At 36.0% G+C, this 22,493-nt stretch overlaps 1 protein-coding gene across 4 annotated transcripts in view; it reads right to left on the reverse strand.

Annotated features, from left to right (window-relative positions):
• Positions 1–22,493, reverse strand: part of RFX3 (regulatory factor X3) — a 272,176-nt gene that overhangs the window by 101,940 nt on the left and 147,743 nt on the right. For all 4 annotated transcript variants that reach the window (XM_087444544.1, XM_004440659.3, XM_087444541.1 and 1 more), the window contains exon 3: positions 16,782–16,879. In XM_087444544.1, the coding sequence (XP_087300670.1) occupies positions 16,782–16,879 (98 nt within the window). The remainder of the gene's footprint in view (positions 1–16,781; positions 16,880–22,493) is intronic.

The raw sequence follows: 22,493 nt of genomic DNA on the forward strand, positions 1-22,493 counted from the left end.
CATCCCACAGCTAGCCACTAATAACAATTTGGTGTGCAAGTTTTCAGATATTTTCTATGTATATATAAGTTCTGTCTTAACCTCTCTTGTTCCTTAGTTTCTATGGCATTTCTCTTCCACTCTTTTCTTTTTTCACCACTACCTTTCAAGAACCTTTTGGAGGCTCCATTTCTCTGGCACTTTGAATACTGGTCTTTTGTGAGGTCTCCATTTTTAGCTCTCATTTTTATTCAGACCACACACCCATATGCTATATAACCATATACATGCTCATAGTAAACAACCTTACATAAGTTGATATCTCCACTCTCTTTACTTTCTTGTTATACATTAAGAATCTTAAATCTGGGGGTCAGCCCAGTGGCATAGTGGTTAAGTTCGCGCGCTCCACTTCGGCAGCCCAGGGTTCGCGGGTTCGGATCCCGGGGCACACTGCTCATCAAGCCATGCTGTGGCAGCATCCCACATAAAAAAAATAGAGGAACGGGCCGGCCCCGTGGCGCAAGCAGTTAAGTGCGCGTGCTCCACTGTGGCGGCCCAGGGTTCGCCGGTTCAGATCCCAGGTGCGCACTGACGCACCACTTGTCAAGCCATGCTGTGGCGGCATCCCATATAAAGTGGAGGAAGATGGGCATGGATGTTAGCCCAGGGCCAGTCTTCCTCAGCAAAAAGAGGAGGATTGGCAGATGTTAGCTCAGGGCCGATCTTTCTCACCAAAAAAAAAAAAAACAGAGGAAGACTGGCACAGGTGTTAGCTCAGTCACAAACTTCCTCAAGGAAAAAAAGGAGGATTGGCAATGGATGTTAGCTCAGGGCCAATCTTCCTCACCAAAAAAAAAAAGAAAGAAAAAAAAAAAAAGAATCTTAAATCTGAGTTTCTAACAGCCACCTGGTTATCTCTACTAGGAAACCCCATGATATACGAGAAGTTCCACATGTAAAATTTAACATATAACTAAAAAGAAATTCCTCATCTCTCTTGTTCTTTTTCTTATATTCCCCCTCTCAGCAGAGGGTAGCACCATCCTCAGCTTTGGAAATTATTGCTACGTCCTACTAATTTTACCTTCTAAATAATTCTCCAATTCTCCTTTCCATTCTTGTACTCATTGCATTAACTCATAATATTCTCCATTATAACTGTGTTCTAATTGGTTTTCATTCCTCTAATCTGGCTCTCTTCCAATCTATCTTCAACTTTGCTATCAGGGAAATTTTTCTAAAATGTAAATATGAAAATAAAACTTTTCTTTAAAAATCTTTCCATGATTCTCTCTTGCCTTCAGAAGGAATTCAAAATCCTTGACCTTCCTTACGAGAATCAGCAGAGCCAGTGCCTATGTAATCTCTGGATTTGGTACTAGCCCTGTCCTCGAATGCTTTCTTCTCTCACACCACACTATTTTGCTAGTCCCCCCAAAGTGCCATTTTCTCTTGCCTTCCTGCTTTGTTGCGTAGGGGTTCCTCTGCGTGGAAGCCTTTATATTTTTCTTCAACTCCCTTCCTTTGTCCTCATTATCCATAAACTCTCAGCTCAAGCATCACTTTATTTCAGAATTATTTTTCTGCAGCCCTTGCCCTCCGTGGCCACTCTCCACAGGGCTGTTAGGTATTGCTCTCTGTACTATCCTAACACGCTGTATATACTTGAAATATAGCTCTCAATACATTTAGTGTTGATTTCCGCATGTCTTCGTACTCCCATGAAATTATATTTTATTCTCATCCATACCCTCAACATTTACAGTTGCTAGTACATAGTGGGCACACTAGTCCACAGATAAAAATATAAGTATATTTAAAATATATTTGATATAATAGCCACCTACATAAATTTCTAAAACAAAAATTCTTTTTTGTTTTGTTAAAATATGAGAAATTATACTAAACTATTCATAGATTTTTCTGTATCATTTTAAAAGACATCATTTTAACTTATTACAAATTACATTTGTAATATAATTTATAATGTAAATTTTAGTAAAATAATAACAGTGCACTGAAAGTATTCCACACTGGGTAAAGTTACTGCTTTCCAGAAAGTCACTGCCGATTCAGGTATAAATTTTACTTTGGAGTGATGATAGAAACAACTCCACAGAGAACATTTTTTTATAGAGAGAAAAATGCCCTTTAAAATACATATACGGTTCTTCTCATCATTGCTGAATTTCCCAATTGGAAATCTCATTTATATATTTCTTTCACTACATATTTATTTAATAAAACAAAAGTCATGTTGATTTCAAATTTAAGCAAAAAGAGAAATGAAGTCATATTAATCTATGTCCACTAAATATGACAGTGAACTCTATTTAACTGTAGTTAAAATAACAGAATCTGATGTTGATATTTCAATATAGCCAAATAAGGTATACAAACAGATATAAGACAATAAATATTTTGACAGAGGCAAGACATAGTGCTGGCTTTCATTTCATAGTCCTAGCAAAATGCTTAAGCATGCTTCCTAGTAGTAAGTTAATTTCAAAATATATAATAATAACTAATTATAGCTAATATTTACTGATCATTTACTATGCAACAGGCACTATTCTATGTGCTTTGCAGGTATTAACTCATTTAATTTTCATTACAACTCTATGAGACAGGTACTATTATAATTCCTATTTCACAGATAAGGTGAATAACTGAAGTTTGGATAGGTTGTCCAAAGCACACAGCTGGTAAATACTGCATTTGCAATCTGCACTTAGCCCATACTCTCAACCATTTTGTCATATAAAAAGAACTTAACTTTTTAATGTACGTCAATGATGTTTGTGAACGACTACTGGGGAATAGCACCGACAGGTGGTACAGGGACCATATGAACTTTCTGTTGCTATTTGGGATTTCCTTACACCTTAGCTCCCTGTTTACTGGCACCACACTACTCTCCTCTCTTACTCAGAATGGGATCTGCAGATGTACTCACAATGGTAAAGAAAGAGAGAGAGAAAAGGCAGGACTACTTTGGAGGATACTTGACACCACGTACTTGGATTTTAGAAGTTCTATGATCATGGAAGTTACTACTCTATCATAAGAGAAACATCCTAAGGGATTTAAATCACTCTATCTTTTGGGCATGACTCCTTTATATAATTAGTTCTCAGCAAATAACAGTAATGCAAACAAATGCATCGTAGATGTACAAAATCTGTATCTATAGCCTTCAAGTCAGTATGAAAATATGGCAGCAAAAAGCAACCTACTTTGATTTTCTTACTTCCCTCTAGTTGGAGATGATTCATGAGGTAGAAAATGAGCAAACACCAGGAGGAGGGTGCAAGTCACTAAAGAGTATGCCTAATTCATAAACTATCCTCATTACTCGATCATGATCCATGGGGCAGAGGAGAAGGCTTGTCTACTGCATAAACACACACTGGGGTAAAGACTGGCAATTTCTAGGAGGAAAAAGACATAATTTTACCAGGAAATGAAGTGTTATGAATTGTTTCTGATTTTGTCTCTGACAAGTGTACACTTGCAATGGGAAACAGAGGAGACTTTTAAACATTGGATTGGGTAATAGAGGCAGACCATAATATCCTTAGTCATTGTTCTTTAAAGGTAAGAAGACAAGCATTAACCCATTTATTGGAGTCCTGTCTGGAGCCAGGCCAGAGTCATGCACAGATAACTCCTAAAGGTCATTTCCATGTCTAAATGCTCTAAGCTCCTGATTAAATACTGAAGAATTTACATTAAAAAAGAAGCACCAACAGCAAAACCAAACAATTCTTTCTTAGCTACTAGAAATAATGACTCTTTAATTCTGATATCTCAGATCAGCTTGTCTTTCATATTGTATAATGAATACAATACGAGTTATTGCTTGCACACTATTGTCCTCAGAAATTTCCAAAACATATGTTCGAGAAAATTACTCAGTGTTTGACACATCAGATAGAAAGCAGCTAACTATTTCTGGACTGTACATTCCCGAAACAGCTAAATTCTCAAGCAATTCTGTGCACATTTGAAAGATGCTGCTGTGTTCCTTTTGTTTGTTCTTTATTGACTGCCAGAGACTGTTACGAAAATAACGTGTCACATCACTTCTATAGCAGAAGAGAAGTCTTCCCATTGTTCTGCATATGTATCCAGTAATGAATGTAAACACATAGATATGTGCATACTTGCTGACAGAAGCTTCTTCATAGCCTGTATGATAAGGTTCTATGTAAATGTCAGGACTCTGATCCATTGAATTCAGTAAATTAGTGCTGTCTGCATCCCATCATGTCTCAGCATATCCTCTGGCTAAGCGTGACCCTGAATATTCCCTGCTTGCTTATTCACTAGGATGATTATGTCAATCTACCTTAGCTATAACCAATTTTCTGTTTTCGTTAGCTTCAGGTGTCTGATCCACAAGTCCAGATATATAATATCCCCAAATTATGTGTTCCTCATTTTACCTAGGTTTTGACTATCCTCCCGCCAATAAGCCAGTCATCTATGAAATCAAACAATGGTATGAAAATGGTAAATTAAGGAAATATCTTGCAAATTTTACACCATAAAATTTATTATGAAGATAGAATATAGTAACATTGATCATTACAATACCTTACACATTGGTATAATGTTTTATTGTTTTCAGTCTACTCTGTACATATTCTTTTAACAAATATTTACTGAGCATCTATTCTCGCACCTAGAATCAAAAGAACAAAACAGACATGACCTCTACTGTCATAAAAGTTACATAAGGAGTAGGAGGTCAAAATAAGAAATGAAATAAGATAATTAGACATTTCCTTAGGTCTACCAAAGAAAAATAGAACATTAAAGTAATAATAAATGGGAAGAGGCATATTAGATAGCGTAGTCAAGGAAGGTCACCCCTGAAGAAGAGATACTTAGGTTGAAACTAAAAGACAAAAAGGATTCAGCCCTATGGAAAACAGGAAGAAAAATATTTCAGGAAGAGACTATATCATGTGCAAAAACCACAACCCAGGAAAGATCCTGGTATTCAGGAAGAAATCAGAAGTCTAGAATGGCTGAATACGAGGAATGAGAAGGATACTAGAAAGAAATGGGTTAAAAAAGTAGGTAAAACGCAAACATGCAAATAGTATAAACCATTTCTTTAGAACGGTGGGTCACGATCCACAATTTTAATGGGCCACAACAGCACTAAAAAAAGGAAGAAACTAGACTAGACAATATCAGAGCATATTACACCTAGTAAAGATAAGAATTATTGTGAGAAATTTTTGTTCCTATCGTATACATATATGGTGTGTGTGTGTATGCATACTCGTACGTGCACGTGTGTATTTACCTGTGTATAAAGTGGACATCTAACTTTCTCACTGTGGACAGAAGTTTAAAAAGTTTGAAAGCACTGTTATGGTCTATGGCAAGAAGTTTGGATTTTGTTTTAAGTTTGGATAGGAGTAAGGAGGCCCTGGCAGGGGGAGGTAGGGGAATGTTCTAGTAGAGAAACAACCTGAACAGAGGCCTGAGGCCAGAGAGTTGACGGGAAACTATGAGAAAAGGGAGTGGCAAACAGGGTGCAATACTGCAGATGGGTCATGTGAGATGATTCTGGAACACGTTCATTAGATATAATGACAGGAGGTGATGTTACTGGAAGGTGCTTCTGTGTAGTGATAGCAATATGTGTCTCATTGGACTAGACTGAGGAAATAAGTAACTAAAGGCAGCCACAATGAACAACTTTCTAAATGTTTTCGAAAAGTCTGAGAGCACAAGAGGGAACTAGGAGAATTTGGGAACTGGGTGGAACTGTTTTTAGAGGTGGGGGCTATCTCATCTCACTTAATCTACATAGAGTGAATTACACAGGTTAGGAATCGTCACCCCTCTTTTACAGCCGTGATCAGAATCCAGTGGCAGCAACGGTGGACAGTGTCTGGGATGGCTGCAGTGGTGTGGTGTCCTTACTGGACTACTTCTGTGGCATGACTGTGTCTATGGTCTGGCTGCTGCCTAACGTTGCTTATACCTGACATTTTCAGCCTGATTTCCAGACTTACTGGAAATTGTCTGAGTCACAAATATCTTTCAATAAACTCTTTGTTTTGCTTAAATAAGCCAGTTGGTTTCTGCTGCTTAAAACCAAGAACTCTGTCTTAAACAGTTCCCCATGATGAAACTTTTATGTGAGTCACCAAAACCCTGCATAGAAGTAGCTACATAATTTGGAATCTTCAATAAATTGCATTCACGTGGTATATACTCTCTGGCTGGCCAGCAGGCACTACTTATTTGAGTTTCAAAATAGATCTTCTCTCGGATGCTCCAAGTCAGACTGAAGGCGGAAGGTATACCAGAGAGGTGACATGTCCATTTTGTGAAAAACACCAAAGGGAAAGCAGTAATTCAGAAAGGATTTCAAGTGACCTGACATTTAACCTCTTATTACCTAAGAATAAAAAACAGCAGATTAAATACAAAGTAACAAATAGTACTTAATAACACTAATAAAACACTTGCCTTGATTTAAATTCAGAAGACATACTTATTTCCGCTAATGTCAACTGTTATAACAATAACTAAAATATAAAAGCATTTATTGAGCTGTTGACACAACAACCAGGGAGGAAATGCAAGAGTGAATGTTAAAAGTCAATAATAATTCTTGCAATAACTAACTGAGCTTTCTCATTCATATGTAGTTATTTTCATTACTATATATGTTGATAACGTACAAAATATTGGAATCATAACTTTAAATTTACATCATCCCATATCTATCATTACTATAAAGATATCTGGACATTTATACTTTGTATTTGAATTTTTATTTCTATAAAAAAGATATGTAGTTCTCACACTTCAGCGTGCATCAGAATTACCTGGAGGGCTTGTTAAAACACGGATTGCTGGACCTCACCCCTAAAGTTCCTAATTCAGTAAAACTGGGCTGGAGACCAAAGGCAGGCATTTCTAGGGTCCGGCCCCATGGTGTAGTGGTTAAGTTCAGCACGCTCTGCTTCTGTGGCCCGGGGTTTGGACCTCAGGTGTGGATCGTGAGCCACGCTGTGACCCACATTATAAAGTGGAGGAAGACTGGCACAGATGTTTGCTCAGGGCTAATCTTCCTCAGCAAAAAAAAAAAAAAAAGAAAGAAAAAAAGCAAGCATTTCTAACAAGTTCTCAGGTGATGTCAATGCTGCTAATCTGAACACACTTTGAAAACCACTGTACTGGAGGATACTAAAAACGTGAAGCCCAACTTTCAGAGGTATGAAGGAAAAAAAGTGCTGTTTCACAACTATTAGTTGTTTTAGTCTGAGTTTTTTAAAAAGTCAAAGTCTACTGTTATAACGGAGTTTTATTCCATCCATGAGCACATTACCAATATTCCCTTTGCTAAAATAGTTTTTGAAGCACACCAAAAAGTTGCACATAATACGTACATATACAGGTCATTTGCGCTGACGACAGAAGTCAGGAACTTATGAACTTAAATCAACCTGGCAGAAATGGATCATAAAAGACTTTCATCCAGAGTCACTGATCTAATTTACAAATAAGAAAAACTGAGCTGGATCATATGGTAGTTCTATTTTTAATTTTTTGAGGTACCTCCATACTGTTTTCCATAATGGCTGTACCAATTTACATTTCCACCAACAGTGCACAAGGGGTCCTTTTTTCCCACATCCTTACCAACACTTCTTGGTAATAACCATCCTAACAGGTGTGGGGTGATATCTCATTGTGGTTTTAATTTGTATTTCCCTGATCACTAGTGATGTTGAACAGTATTTTTGTGTGTGCGTGTGAGGAAGATCAGCCCTGAGCTAACAATCCTTCCCTTATTTGCTGAGGAAGATTGGCCCTGGGCTAACATCCGGGCCCATCCTCCTCCACTTTATCTGGGACACCACCACAGCATGGCCTGCCTGACACGTGGTGCGCATCCGGGATCCAAACCTTCGAACCCTGGGCCGCCAAAGCAGAGCATGCACTTAACCCCTGTGCCACCTGGCCGGCCCCTTGAACACCTTTTCATGTACCTGTGGGCCATTTGTATGTCTTCTTCAGAAAAATGTCTATTCAGGTCTTTTGCCCATTTTTTTAATGAAATTATTTGCTTTTTTGCAATTGAGTTGTGTGAGTTCCTTATATATTTTGGATATTAACCTCATCAGATATATGGTATGCAAATATTTTCTCCCATTCAGTAGGTTGCTGTCATTTTGTTGATGGTTTCCTTTGCGGTACATAAGCTTTTTAGTTTGATATAGTCCCACTTGTTTATTTTTGCTTCTGTTGTCTGTGCTTTTGGTATCATATTCAAAAAATCACTGCCAAAACTGATATCAAGGAGCATACTCCCTATGTTTTCTTCTAGGAGTTTTATAGTTTCAAGTCTTAGATTTAAGTCTTGAATCTATTTCAAGTTAATTTTTGTGAGTGGTATAAGATAGAGGTCCAATTTTATTCTTTTGCATGTGGATATACAGTTTTCCCAGTACCATTTATTGAGGAGACTATCCTTTTCCCATTGTGTATTTTTGGTGCCCCTGTCAAAGATTAGTTGACTACACATGTATGAGTTTATTTCTGAGCTCTCTATTCTGTTCCATTGGTCTATGTATCAGTCTTAGAACTACCATATATGTGGTATATATATATACCACTTCTGGGTAAATAAAGGAAATAAAATCAGTATCTCAAAGAGATATGTGCACTCCCATGTTCATTGCAGCATTATTCACAATAGCCAAGACATGGAAACAACCTAAGTGCCCATCAAGAGATGAATGGATAAAGAAAATGTGGCATATATATATACAATGGAACTTTATTCAGCCATTTGCAACAACATGGATGAACCTTGAGGGCATTATGCTAAGTGAAACAAGTCAGACGTAGAAAGACAAGTATCGCATGATCTCACTTAAATGAGGTATATAAAAAATCAAACTCATAGAAACAGAGAGTAGAATGGTGGTTGCCAGGGGCTGGGGAATGGGAGAAATGGAGAGATGTTGTTCAAAGAGTACAAACTTTCAGTTATCAGATGAGTAAGTTCTAGGGATTTAATGTACAGTATAGTGACTATAGTTAATAATACTATATTGTATACTAAAAAAAAAACCAAAAAAACAAAACTGAACAACCATATGCTTAAGCCCAAAAAAATTATGTACTGAAAAATAAGAAACTGAAAAATAAAAGGGAGTGTTAATACTATGTTAGCAACATCTCAGTTCAGTCCATTCATTTTTCCCTGTGTATTTAAAACTACCAAGTAGTCTGCCCCTGTCTCACCTGTCATTAAATGTTATTCTTTATTGAATTCATTCAACAAATATAGATAGAGCACCTATTGTGAACCACTGTTCTAGGTATTAGAGAGAGAATGGGGAGGAAACAAGGTACCCACCCACATGAAACTTACATTCTAGTGGGGGAAAGACATGTCAGATAAGTTAAAAATAGATAGTTACGAGAATGACAGTCATAAGTGTTGTGGAAGAAATGTGGTCTCTATTAGAGAACAGTAGGGAAATGTATACAGAGCTTAGGCCGTAGAAAAATTATTTGGCCAATAATAAGATTGAGGAGGATCCAAGAAGATAGGAAGAAAACAGAATACAGTCAGAAAAGCCAAAAGAAGATATTGATTCAAGGACAGAGGAGATGGCCAGTTGAGTCTTAGAGATTAAGAAAATTTAATCTAGAAGAAGCTCTACTAGATTTAACAACTGGAGGTCACCGATGACCCTCATAAGCACATTTTAATGTGGAGAGGAAAGCCAGCTTAGAAGAGGCTGAAGAACATGTGGTCAATCCTGCAGTTTTACTATGAAGAGGAATAGAGAAATGTGACACTTGTTAGAGATGGATATACTGTCCAGGGGGACTTTCAAAAGCAGCTAAAGCATGTACGTACGTTGGTGAGGCCAAACACGGTACTAAGTCCAGGCAGACAGGTGGTGTGCCCCATACCCAAAGTCAGGCACACTGCTGACCTGAAAGCAGTCTAGAGCCTTGGAGCATTCCCTGGGAGTAAGTCTTAAATACTTCGTCTTAAAGAGTCATCAGCCATAAAAAAAAAAAATCCCAAGTTTAATTGTTATCTATCTATAATAAGATACACAATGATACAATAGCATAATGTATAAAATTTACTAAAAAAATTTTTTTGTAACTGGCCAACTCTTTCCTCCTAACCCCTCAAATCACTCAAGATCAAAATATCACCACCTGCAAATCACTGGAAAGGACCACGCCTTGAGGGTCAGAAAACATGAACTCTAGACACTAACTAGCCAGGCCAATTATTGCACCTCTCTGGGCCTCGGTTTACTCATCTGTAAAATGGAAGGATTGGAATAAATGATCTCCACAACCTTCTAAATTGTGACATTCTGAGAAGCCGTATTTGAAAGTCTTCCATTTTTGGAGAGACGGGAATTGTTATGTGATTAATGAAATAGGCCCTTCTCCAATTGTAGAGAGACCTCCGTGCTCTTTTCCACAAAAGGGCAGTTCTCTCTCCAAGAGCATCCTAAGTAACCAGCCATATACTTTCTGAAATCCAAATGACAAGTGGATTCACAAACCAGATCCTACACCAATTTGAATGTGTATATCAGTAGAAGCATAAATGAAGCATCCTTTCCATCTCAATTACAGAAATTCTGTATAACCATTTCTTCTAGGCAGAGAGCATTGTAATAATAAGAAAGCATAATTTTACCTGCAAATCCTATCACTATTACACTAAAAGACGAAATAGGAACTTGAAGAGCATCCCTTTTAAGGTTGCTTATTAATCATTTTAAAAGTGTTTGGAAAAAATAATTGGATGGCTTCAGAAAATGCACTCACTATATGACTTCCAAGAAATGACTTTTAAAAATGTGAGTCCTGTACACATGCTTATGGATTTTGAATAAATCTATTCAATGTCAATATATTAATATGTACCACCTCCCAAAGTATACCATGTGATGTTATTAGATATTATTCAGATAAAACAGTTCCGCAGTTCAGGTTTTAAAACACTGTGTTTCTTTTCTATAGGACTACTCGGAGTCTTTAAAGGACTAATAATAGAAATTTGAAGTCCTCAAAAGAAGGGCCTTCACGCAGTGTTGCCCTCCTTGTGTAACCACAGAACTCTTTTACGGAACTAACATTTTGTGAAACATGGTTTGATAAATTCTGTATTGGGGTTGATGAGAAATCTATAATCTAAATAGAAAGATTATGAGAAGGCTTTCTATTGGTCAAGTCTTATTACAACATAACCATACAATGAACACTTGGGCATTTTACAACCTTGATCATCACTAAACAGTGGATAAGCTTCAAAGAGTGGTTGATATAAGAAAATACTTTGAAATAAAAAAAATTTTTTAAGCTTTCTTAATTTGGCCATGTTATAGTATTATGTCTTCATTTCCATTTTGACTAACATGACGGAGGAATAAATGGGGGAAGTATGAGTTAAAAAAGTAATGGGGGAAAATAAAAAATCATTTTATTAAAAAAATTGATTTCTTAGCTACATCAAGAAATTTCAATTGAATTGGACTCTATGTGGTATGCAATGTTTCCCAGCTGGTTTAATTACAGTATTCTAAATAATTAGAGATCATAAATTGTAAGACTGTAGAAATGGATGAGAATATGATCTAGCCTTCGAAAACATCTTCTTGGGAAAACTATTGCAAGCAAATGTACAGATGGTGTAGCCTGGGTGACAAGAGGAGCAATGATAAAATAAACAGGAGCAAAAGTGAATTAAGTTGCCTTCTCCCTTGAGTAAAAAGCTATTCTACTCCAACACCCACCACCATAAAGCACTCTGAATTGTTCAATTGAAATACTCACTCACTGACTCACACCGTTAAGCCTGTTATGCTGGCAGTAATTGTTCATACTCACAGCGGGAATCAGGTAAACACTTTAGTATCATCAAATTATAATGATTACACATTTTCATAAGTGATGACACATCTCGGTGAGGGCTATCATCACCTCTTGAGTGAGACCCCACGCTTTACGGCTACACGGCATGGGGATGCTGGTGACAGGAGCATGCTTAGTACTTACTAAGGATGCACAGGTTGTAGGGCCATGTATTAGGTGCTTGAAAGTTCATGATAAAGACCAGCTATCTTCTGGTCTTTATCTTCTGGGAATATCATTAGCAAAAAGCATTTATTATTACACAGAAGTGGGAATCTGACTGCGATCCAAGCCAGGGATCAAACACTGGCTGGCTATTAATTCAGTACAAAGGAACAGAAGAATATGGAATACTCTTTTCTAACACACATGGAAGTGTAGCAAATAAAGAGAGGAAATATAAAGTGAACATTAGAGACAAAAATTGTATATAGTCAAATGTCAGCACTACAAAATTACAGAAAGATTGGAATGGCTTATGCTAAAAACAAATTTTTTTGTTATATTTGAGAAAAATATTCACAGTGCTCTAGTTACTAAAATTTTGAGTATAATTCATGGCAACACAGTGTTTCTTCAGTAAACATGAAAATGATGCTATAGAATCTTTAGTCCAACTTACATTTGATAGTAATGAAAGGTTTTTAAAAATGCATCTTCTTTCTCTTGACCAAGGGTGCACATCTGTGACATGATTGGCTGGAGTTGAGGATACAATCTGGGTCCACACAGACCAGATCAAAGCTAACTGGACTTTGTGGAAAATGAACTCATGACCTAGACCTCATTAGTCATGATCTAACCAACTGAGCTAGTGGGCCATAGAAAATATATGCTGGCACTAGACGTTTACTTTTAATCATTTCTGCACTTAAATGGGCCCTATAATTTTAGAGAGTCAACTTTAGAGATACTGTTTTTCTAAGGTTTTGTGAACGAATTAATTTATTGATCACACATATACCTATTATGTGGAAGACCCTAAGGTCAGTGGTGGGGGAGTTTAAAAATGCACAAGGCAATATGCAGAATTTAGAATGAGAAATACAGGAGAAAAATGTAAAAAAAGAACTAATAGCACATAATTTTACAGCAACAACTAATGTTTATCGAGTGTTTACTATTTCTCAGATGCTACACAAAGCATTTTTGAGAAGCCAACTATCTTCCTTTTATAGATGGAAAAAGTGAAGCAGGTTATTTTTCTTTCACCAAGTCACACACTTGTCATCTCTCCACCATACCTTGGACCCATGATAATTGACGGTGATAGATACTGTAGAGTTAACTCTCTCAACACCCATTTCAAAGCATTTTTTTTTTCTATTTATTTTTCTGTGAGAAAGATCAGCCCTGAGCTAACATCCATGCCAATCCTCCTCTTTTTGCTGAGGAAGACTGACCCTGAGCTAACATCTATTGCCAATCCTCCTCCTTTTTTTCCCCAAAGCCCCACTAGATAGTTGTATGTCATAGTTGCACATCCTTCAAGTTGCTGTATGTGGGACGCGGCCTCAGCATGGGCGGACAAGCAGTGCATTGGTGAGCGCCCGGGATCCGAACCCGGGCCACCAGTAGCGGAGCGCGCGCACTTAACCACCACGCCATGGGGCCGGCGCCTCAACACTCATTTCAACTGCCTCTTTCCCTTGCCACCTTCTACTATACCGACATGAAAGCTACAAACTTGAATTCCCAGATTTCCCTGCAGCTCACCATTACTATGTGACATAGTTATGGCCAATGAGATGAAAGCAAAAGGGAGCTGGGAGTTTCTGGGGAAGCCTGTGCATGCGTGTGTGTGTGTGTGTGTGTGTTCGTTCCACACAGCAAGAAGAGGAAAGGTGGAAGAATAGGCTTTTTTTTTTTTTTTAAAGAAAACATTATCTTTATTTAATCGCCTTTGACATTTAAAATACAACTCATTGAACATCCACATTAACAGCAGAATCCTCAGTGTTCAACAATGCTTTGAAAGCCTGGCTTTCCTAAGCAGCAGACAGAAAGGCCTGTGTGTGTAACAACAGCAACAGAACTCAGAGAGAGGCACACCCACAGAAGTGCTGCAGCCGGGTCCTGAGCAAACGGCACTGCTAACAGTGCACCTCATCATGGCCCAAAAGACAATGTGTCTTATTTCAGGGGTTTTTTGTATTTGAATTTCAAACAGTTTATTTATATAGAACAATAATCTTTAAAAACTTACTCCTGGTAGTCCAGTGCTGTAGAAATTGCATAATCACATTTCAAATGTAAGTTTTTCTCTTTCAAAAAAAAAAGCATTAAAAATAATTCCTGGAAATATTCACCTTTGAACTATGTAAGAGACAACTGAAGTGATTGCTAAATGAATCAGGAATTTCCACATGTATTTCACTATGTTTGGACTTTGTGTACATATATTTATATATCTATATATATATGTGCATATATATATATATAAAATTTCCATGGTGCATCCAGTCTAGCTATGCTCCCTCTGCTACACGCCAGCTTGTAAGATTTTCTCCAGTAAGGCTTATTATATATTTACACCATATAGTGCTAGTGATTTGCATAATATGCTACCTCTGGACTTCTCATTACCTGACAAAAATAAAAGCCCTAATTTGTTTAAACCTCTATTTGTCAGATTTTCTTGGATTCTCAGCTGATAGAATGCTGTAATAAATGTAAGATGAAACGCTATGGAAATATACAGCAGAGTGGTAACTCAGCCTTCTAGTGGGGGTGTGGTAAGGCTTTACCTAGGATGCCTTTGAACTAGGAGAACAAACTAGGTAGGAGACGGTACATGCCTGAACAAAGGTACAGTATATAATGACTTTACTCTGAGGTTCTTGTGACAGATACACCACAGACAAGGATAAAATGACAATACGATTGAGTGACCTCAAACAGTGCCTAGAAATTCATTTATTTTCCCTGATAGCATAAAGGTCCAAGCGGCAGGCATCTTTTTTCTTCGGTATAAATGCCAAGAGTAATTTGGATTTATGGTAGAGATTTCAAAAGCAGGCTCCAGGAGGCCCTGGCCCTACTCAACAAACAGGTAAAAAATACTCACAGCATGTCTAAAATTTGTAGAGTTATAGATTGACTGGAGTAATGGAAATTTATTGACCCTTTATTATGTGCCAATCACTTAGATATAAATAAAGCAACAAAATGACAACAGTTCCCATTCAGGGAGAGTTCTTCCTAATATAAAAAATATAAAACATAGCACCATGCTGGAAGTGAAAGTGAGGGTACAGTGCTGTCCTTACTCTGTCCTTACCCCAGAGAGGAAGGATAAGTTAACTACAGAGGAGGGTCAGGATCCATGTCAAAAAGGAGGGGGTGATGTGTCAGTCTATAACGATCACACCAGACTGGGTGTAGGGGGCTGGGAAGAAAAGAGAGAAGGCAGAGAATAATGATATTCCAGCAGAGAAAACAAACCACATGTCCAAAAATACAGAGGCAAGAAAGGGTAATATTTGGGGAAACAGGCACAAAGTTGGGTGTGCCTAGAACAGGTGGAAGATGATGAAGCTAGAGAGGTAGCAATGCAGAGAATGCCAAGGCAGAAAGTTGAATTTTATTTTTAAGTAATGAAGGTTTTAAGGCAGTGTGATTTGGAGAGATTCAATGTCCAAAAGCGATGAGAAAAGACAAAAGAGTCAGGGTCAATGAAGAGCTTTCAGTTTTGCATCATCTACTATATACCAGGCTCTCTGCTAGTTGCTTTAAATATACTTCGCCAAATCCTCACAACAGCCCAATAAGGGTGAGATTATTATCCTCCTAGTTCCCAGGAAAGAATAATAAAAAGTTCAGAACAGTTAAGTACCGTGACCATGATTATAAAACTAATATATGGTTAAACCAGGATTCTAAGTTGTCTAGTTATAATAATAATAGGTAACCATAACTGAACTCTTTCTATGTACCACGCATTCTTCTGGTGTTAGATTTATTGCAGTGGAAAAAAAAAAATAGAAGTTTCTGTCCTTGTGGAGCTTACAGGTCGATGTCATGGGAATCTATGAAATCACCCACGGAAACAGAAGGTGCAGTAAGAGTAAAGAAAGCAGAGGCTATTAACCTGGGGCACACCAACATTGAAGGGAGACGGGCAGAAAAGTCACTAAGAGAATCTGAATTCATTTCAGGTAAATCCAGAGATCCAATAGATTGCAAACAAAAACCCAAGTGGTAAATGAAAACAGTCCTGGTGAACTGTAATGGTTCTTAGTCCCTTTATTTATAATAACATCCTGAATCTTAATCCAAAGTGGCTGAAAAACTCAGATGAAATTAATTTACAAATTTATATTATTGTTGATGCAAAGGAGATGAGTTGCGGGGGGAACAAGTTCAGATAGGAAAATAAGATTAAGTATCCGGTACTTTTATGTGGGGTAAGAACATCCTTTAATAAATGCAACAACCACCACCACAATGAGACTCCTAATATACTAGTTTTATATTAGTTTACAGACAAATATATACACACACAAATTCACCTTATTTAAAAAAACAAAAAGCATAGGTTTTATAAGGTATTATTAAAATATAGAAACTACCACCAAGAGGTATATGTTTTTATCAACCTACTGAAAATGATTAAAGGGCAGAGCAAGAGTAATAATTTAAAATATTCTACTGGGGTTAAATGAGAGAAAAACGATCTCATGTCCTTAACAAATACAGACAAAGCTCTAAACATCAACTTAATTTCAATAACTCTGTTCTAGTAAAAAATTACTGTGAAAACAAGGAAACAATTTGAGAATGGTGGGATGTGTCAGAAAGTACACTATTTTTCTCTAACCGAGTTGGGGAATTACAAAGACTCCCACTCATGCACTTACATTGCTCCATTGGTATAGACAGTATCACTTCCTTCCACATACTGCACCTGAGCTGGATAGACATGCTGCACCTGCTGCACAGTCTGTACCTGCTGTACCTGAAAAACAAATATGAGGACCTTGGTGAGAGACAGATACCACAGAATGAATACACAGCTTTAGATTTACCTCAAAAATTTCTCTAGGGTGTTGATAAACATAAGAATGTCGTATGATGAAAACTATTAGATTCATGCTAATTTCAAGATAAGCGCATGTTGGGTCCAAATCAACTGTAGCATTTACGCTGAATAAATTCTATAACATTCCTGTAGGTATATATGTATACACACATTTCACCTGGTGTTTTAAAGCTAAATTTATTTTTTAATTTAAAAAATTTATGATGGAAAATTTCACACACTTAAATGTAGAAAAAATACTATAATAAACCCCATGTACTCATCATCCAAGATAAGTAATTGTCACCAGACCTCCCCCTTTAAGCCCTCACAGGATTATTTAAAAACAAGTGCAGAGCTTCTATCATTTCACTGATAAATATTTTTCATTTCTAAGAGATAAGAAATATTTTTAACATGAATGCAATACTAATCACATATAAAACATTAACAATTCCTTAATATTATCTAAAATCCAGTGATTGTTCAAATTTCTCTGATTATTCCAATGTTTTCTTATAGCTGGTTTGTTCAAATCAGGATCCAAACAAGGTCTACATGTTACATTTGGTTGATATTGCCGATCTTTCTCTTTTAATCTCTAATAGTTTCCAGTCCTTTTTATTTGACTATTACTTATTCAAGAAACTGGATCATTTACCTTGTAGAATTTCTAGAATTCTGGATTTGGCCGATAGCATCCCTAAAGTTATTTACTAAATCCCTCTTACTCTGTATGTCCTGTAAAGTGACAGACCGAGAACTTTGAACAGGTTCAATTTTTAAAAAGCTGTGTACTTCCTTTTGCATACTATCAGTTGTCATATCACAACTGGTTGTTCTCTTTCTGCAATATTAAGTTTGATCAGTGAGTTCAAATGTTGTCAGCTGGATCCATTTATTGTAATGCTTCCTATCCATGTTTTTAGTCATTGATGATCATTTTCTAGAGATATTAGTTCAATTAATAAAGGTTGCAAACTTGTGGTAGCCTGATTCTGTTAATCCTTCTTATTAATAGACTTCCATAAAGAAATTCTTCCATTAATTATTTGGTTACTTTGACATAAGGTTTGTACGGGAAAAGTAGGATAAGAGTAGGATAAATTCATGATTCATTTATTTACCAGTAATCAAAATAATGATTTTATCCCCTACCTCCCTCCCAAAGTGGCCAATGTGGTTTTTAGTTTGGTTTGGTTTGTATCCTTAAGATTCTTGGCTTTTGAACGTATTTGATGTTTTTCAATCACAGCAGTATTTTTTTGTCCTAAAATTGTTCCATCTTTGACCAATGATAGTCCCTTCAAACTGGATCCTGTATCTTTTGATATGACCACAGTAATCTTTCTTAACTCCCCTGCTTTCTGTTATAAGATATTCCAGACCTATCTTTCATACTTCCTGTCCTAGATCTAGAATTAACCATTTCTTCAAAAGGCCCTGGGTCTTATTATTTAGAAATAATATAAATATGTAAAAACTGTTTGGGAAGGCAATTTAAAAACAGGCATACAATTTGACACGTTTGTAATTTCTTCTACAGAAATATTCACCATCTGCAGGGTTGCTGTACAATATTGTAAAAAATACAGTTTATAAGAGTAAAAAGTTACAAGGGAAAACCTTAATGACTGTGAAAAGTAGAGTGATTAAATAAATTATAGGAAAACCATTCTGTAGAATATATAGCTGATGTTAAAATAATAAAGTAAGATTGATATGTACTTTAATAGCAAGATCTCTAAGACATATTATCAAGTGAAAAAGTATGTTGCTGAACAATACTTACAGTGTGATTTATGTTTAAAAATATGTATACATCTGCATATATGTGTACATGTGTATACAAATGTATAAAGTATATACAGGAGAATAGAAGATTGCATACCAAACTTCTAAAAATGGTTACTCTGTTGACTGACATGAGATGGGAGAGGTGAGGTGACTAGCATCTTTTATTCTGTGTATTTATATTACTCTCGGATTTTTAAAATGAAAACGAATTCATATATTATATATATTATAATAAATATAAATTTAAATAATATTTATAAAATCAATATATGGAAGGACTTCCACTTCTGGCTGTGATGGAGTAAATACGATGCAGGGAAATGTCTTCCCCACACTAAACAAGTAGAAAACTGGACAAAATATGTAAAACAATGTTTTTAGTCATTTGACAAGAGGCATCATAAGACTGGGTCCTTAGAAGAAGGAAACAAACAAGGCGAACCCCACAATGATCCTGGCTTTTGACCTAGACGCAGTTTTCAGACTGCAGAGCAGGAAGGGAGAAACCAAGTAGAGCACAGTGGTCTCACTGAGGTGAGGAGACAGATGTTGAAACTGCAGAGGCTGAGGCAGCTGAAATTTGAGGGCAGTATCAGAGAGGGTGTTAAGCAGAGACGTAGATCCAGACATATTCACAGAGATCCCTTAAGTCTGATGCTGAATACTAAGCTGCACATGTGTAGGGTGCAAAGATGCTCAAGTTCTCACCAGCCACAGTGATGACCATATTGAACATCTAGGGCATTCTGTAGAAATCCCAGAAAAGTAACGCCTTAGTAGTAGGGCTAAACTAATTCTAGAACAAAGACTACTCTGGCGCCTCCTAACAAAGCTAAAAAACAAGGCTTCAAAAGATTAAGCTGATCCACAAGTAACTTAACTGCCTATACAAAACTAAATCTAACACTTTTAAAGGAAGATAGCAAAATCCAGACATACAAAAACCACAAGAATCATAACATCCAGCATTCAAAAAAAATATTAGACATGTGAAGAAGAAAATGTGACCTATAACCAGGAGAAAAATCAATCAACAGAAACAGATCTAGAAGTGAGGATATGAAGTGACAGACAGAGACTTTAAAACAACTATTCTAAATAGACTTAAGATTTAAAGGAAAACACAAACATGATGAGAAAAAAAGAAAGAGGGTAAACAAACTAAGTAGAATTTATAGAGTTGAAAAATACAATATTGGAAATGAAAAATTTGCTTAATAGGATTAAGAGCAGATTACATAATGCAAAAGAAAAGACAAGTCAATTTGAAAACCTAGCAATAAAAATTATCTGAAGAACAGAGACAAAAAAGAAATAATGAGGAATAGAGAATCAGTGAACTATGGGGACAATATCAAGTAGTCTAAAATAGTGTAATTGGAGGCCCAGAAGGAGAAGAAGAAGAACAGAAAATATACTTGAAGAAAAAGTGGTAGAGACTGTCTCAAATTTGACTAAAACCATAAACACATAGATCTAAGAAGCTGAACATATACCAACGTATGGATAGAAAACCACACCAAGGTGCATCATAATTAAAGTGCTAGAAACCAGTAATAAGGAGAAAAATTTTTAAGCAGACAGAAAAAAGACACATTATACACAAGGCAACAAGTACTAGAATGATTAAAGACCTGCCAGTCAAAAATAATGCAAGCCCAAGACAATCAAATAACATCTTCAAAGTAGTGGGAGAAAAAAAATTGTCAACCTAGAATTCCATAACCAGTGAAACAGCCTTCAAAAATGAAAGGGAAATCTTTTCTCAGACAAAAGCAAAGAGAATTCTTCTCCAGCAGACCTCCAGTGAAGGTAATGACAAAGGAACTTCTCTGGGCTGAAGAAAAATAACACCAGATGGAAATTGGGGTCTATACAAAGAAATGAGAAGCACTAGAAGTGGTAAATTCGTAGGTAAATTAAAGGGTTTTTCCTTTGTTTTCTCATCTTTTAATTTCTATAAAAGATAATTGACTATGTAAAGCAAAAATAACAACAATGTATAATGGGGTTTAATACATACGTAAAAGTAAAATGTAGGTATGACAAAAATAGCACATAAGATGGGAGAGGGAAATGAAAATACACTTTTGTAATATTCTTATATGCTAAGTAGCATAATATTACTTGAACAGAGTCAAGATATATACTAAATATCACAGAACAAACATGAAATAAAAAAATAGTATAGCCAACGGTGGAGATAAAATGTAATACTAAAAAACACTCAATATATCCACAATATATTGTGGCAGAAATAGAGGCAATAAAAGAAGAAATGGGACAAAAAACAAATAACCAGATGCTAGAATTAAATGCAATCTATTGATAACTATATTCAACGTACAAGATTTAAATCTTGATTGTCAGAATATCAGAAATAGAGAGAGAGGTTAAAAAGAAGAAGATGTGAAAAGACAGGCTTTGCAAACACCAATCATAAGAAAGATAGAGTGGTTATAAAAATATCAAAGTAGACTTCAAGATAAAGAATATTACCAAAGATAAAGAGGGAAATTTCATCAAGAAAATTATCAAGAAGAAATAATAAATTCTACATGTCTTTGCATCTAAGAACAGAGTTTCAAAATACATGAAGCAAAAACTCTAAGAATCGAAAGACAAAATAAGCAAATCCACAGTTACAACTGTAGATTTCAGCGTTCTTCTCTCGATAATTGACAGATGAAATAGAAAATCAGTAAGGATATAGACATTACCCACCAACTTGATCTAAATGACTTTTACATGATGATCCATGTAACAACAGCAGAATACACATACTTTCCAATGCACATGCAGCATGAAAATTCAAACATTAAGGAATAAAACAAGCCCTAACAAATTTAAAAGGATTAAAACAATACAGATCATGTTCTCTGACCAAAAAGAATTAAATCCAAAATAAAAACCAAAAAGATATCTGAAAACTCCCCAAATATTTATATAATGAACAATATACTTTAATATAATCTATGGTTCATATAAATCCAAGGGATATTAGAAAATATTTTGAACTGAATGATACTGAAAATACAATTTATCAAAATTCGCGGAGTGCAGTTAGAGCCATGCATAAGAGGGAAATTTATAGTTGTAAATATTTTTACTAGGAAAAAAACCCCAATGCAATAACCAAAGTTTCAACTTTAAGAAGCTAGAAAATGAAGAACAAGTTAAACCTAAAGTAAGGAGGAAAAAGGAAATAATAAAGAGCAGAAATCAATGAGATAGAAATCTGAAAAACAGAAAAAAATCAATGATAAACATTAGGAAGACTTATCAAGAGATAAAGAAAGAAGACACAAATTATGAATACCAAGGATGAAAGGGACAACATCAGGACATATCCTAAAGACAAAAAACGGATAATAAAGACACTTAATGCCAATAAATTCAAATACTTAGATTAAATGGAGAAAGTCCTTAAAAGACACAAATTACCAAAACTGGCAAAAAAAAAATCTATCTATATATATATGAAATTGAATTTATTCCCACAGACGAAACTCTAGGTCCAGATGGCTTCAATGGTGAATTCTATCAAACACTGCAGGAAGAAAAAAATGCCAGTCTAACACATATGTTTTAGAAAATAGAGAATAAGGGAACATCTCCCATCTGGGTTTATGAGGCTAGTCTTGCCCTGAGAGCAAAACCAGAAATGATATTGCATGAAAAGAAGACTACACAATAACTTCTCTCATAAACAAAAACGTAAAAATCTTGAACAAAATATAAGTAGATCTAATCT

Source organism: Ceratotherium simum, chromosome 20, assembly GCF_057802395.1.
Source record: "Ceratotherium simum simum isolate JZ-2026a chromosome 20, ASM5780239v1, whole genome shotgun sequence".
In the NCBI taxonomy this organism is placed as follows: domain Eukaryota; kingdom Metazoa; phylum Chordata; class Mammalia; order Perissodactyla; family Rhinocerotidae; genus Ceratotherium; species Ceratotherium simum.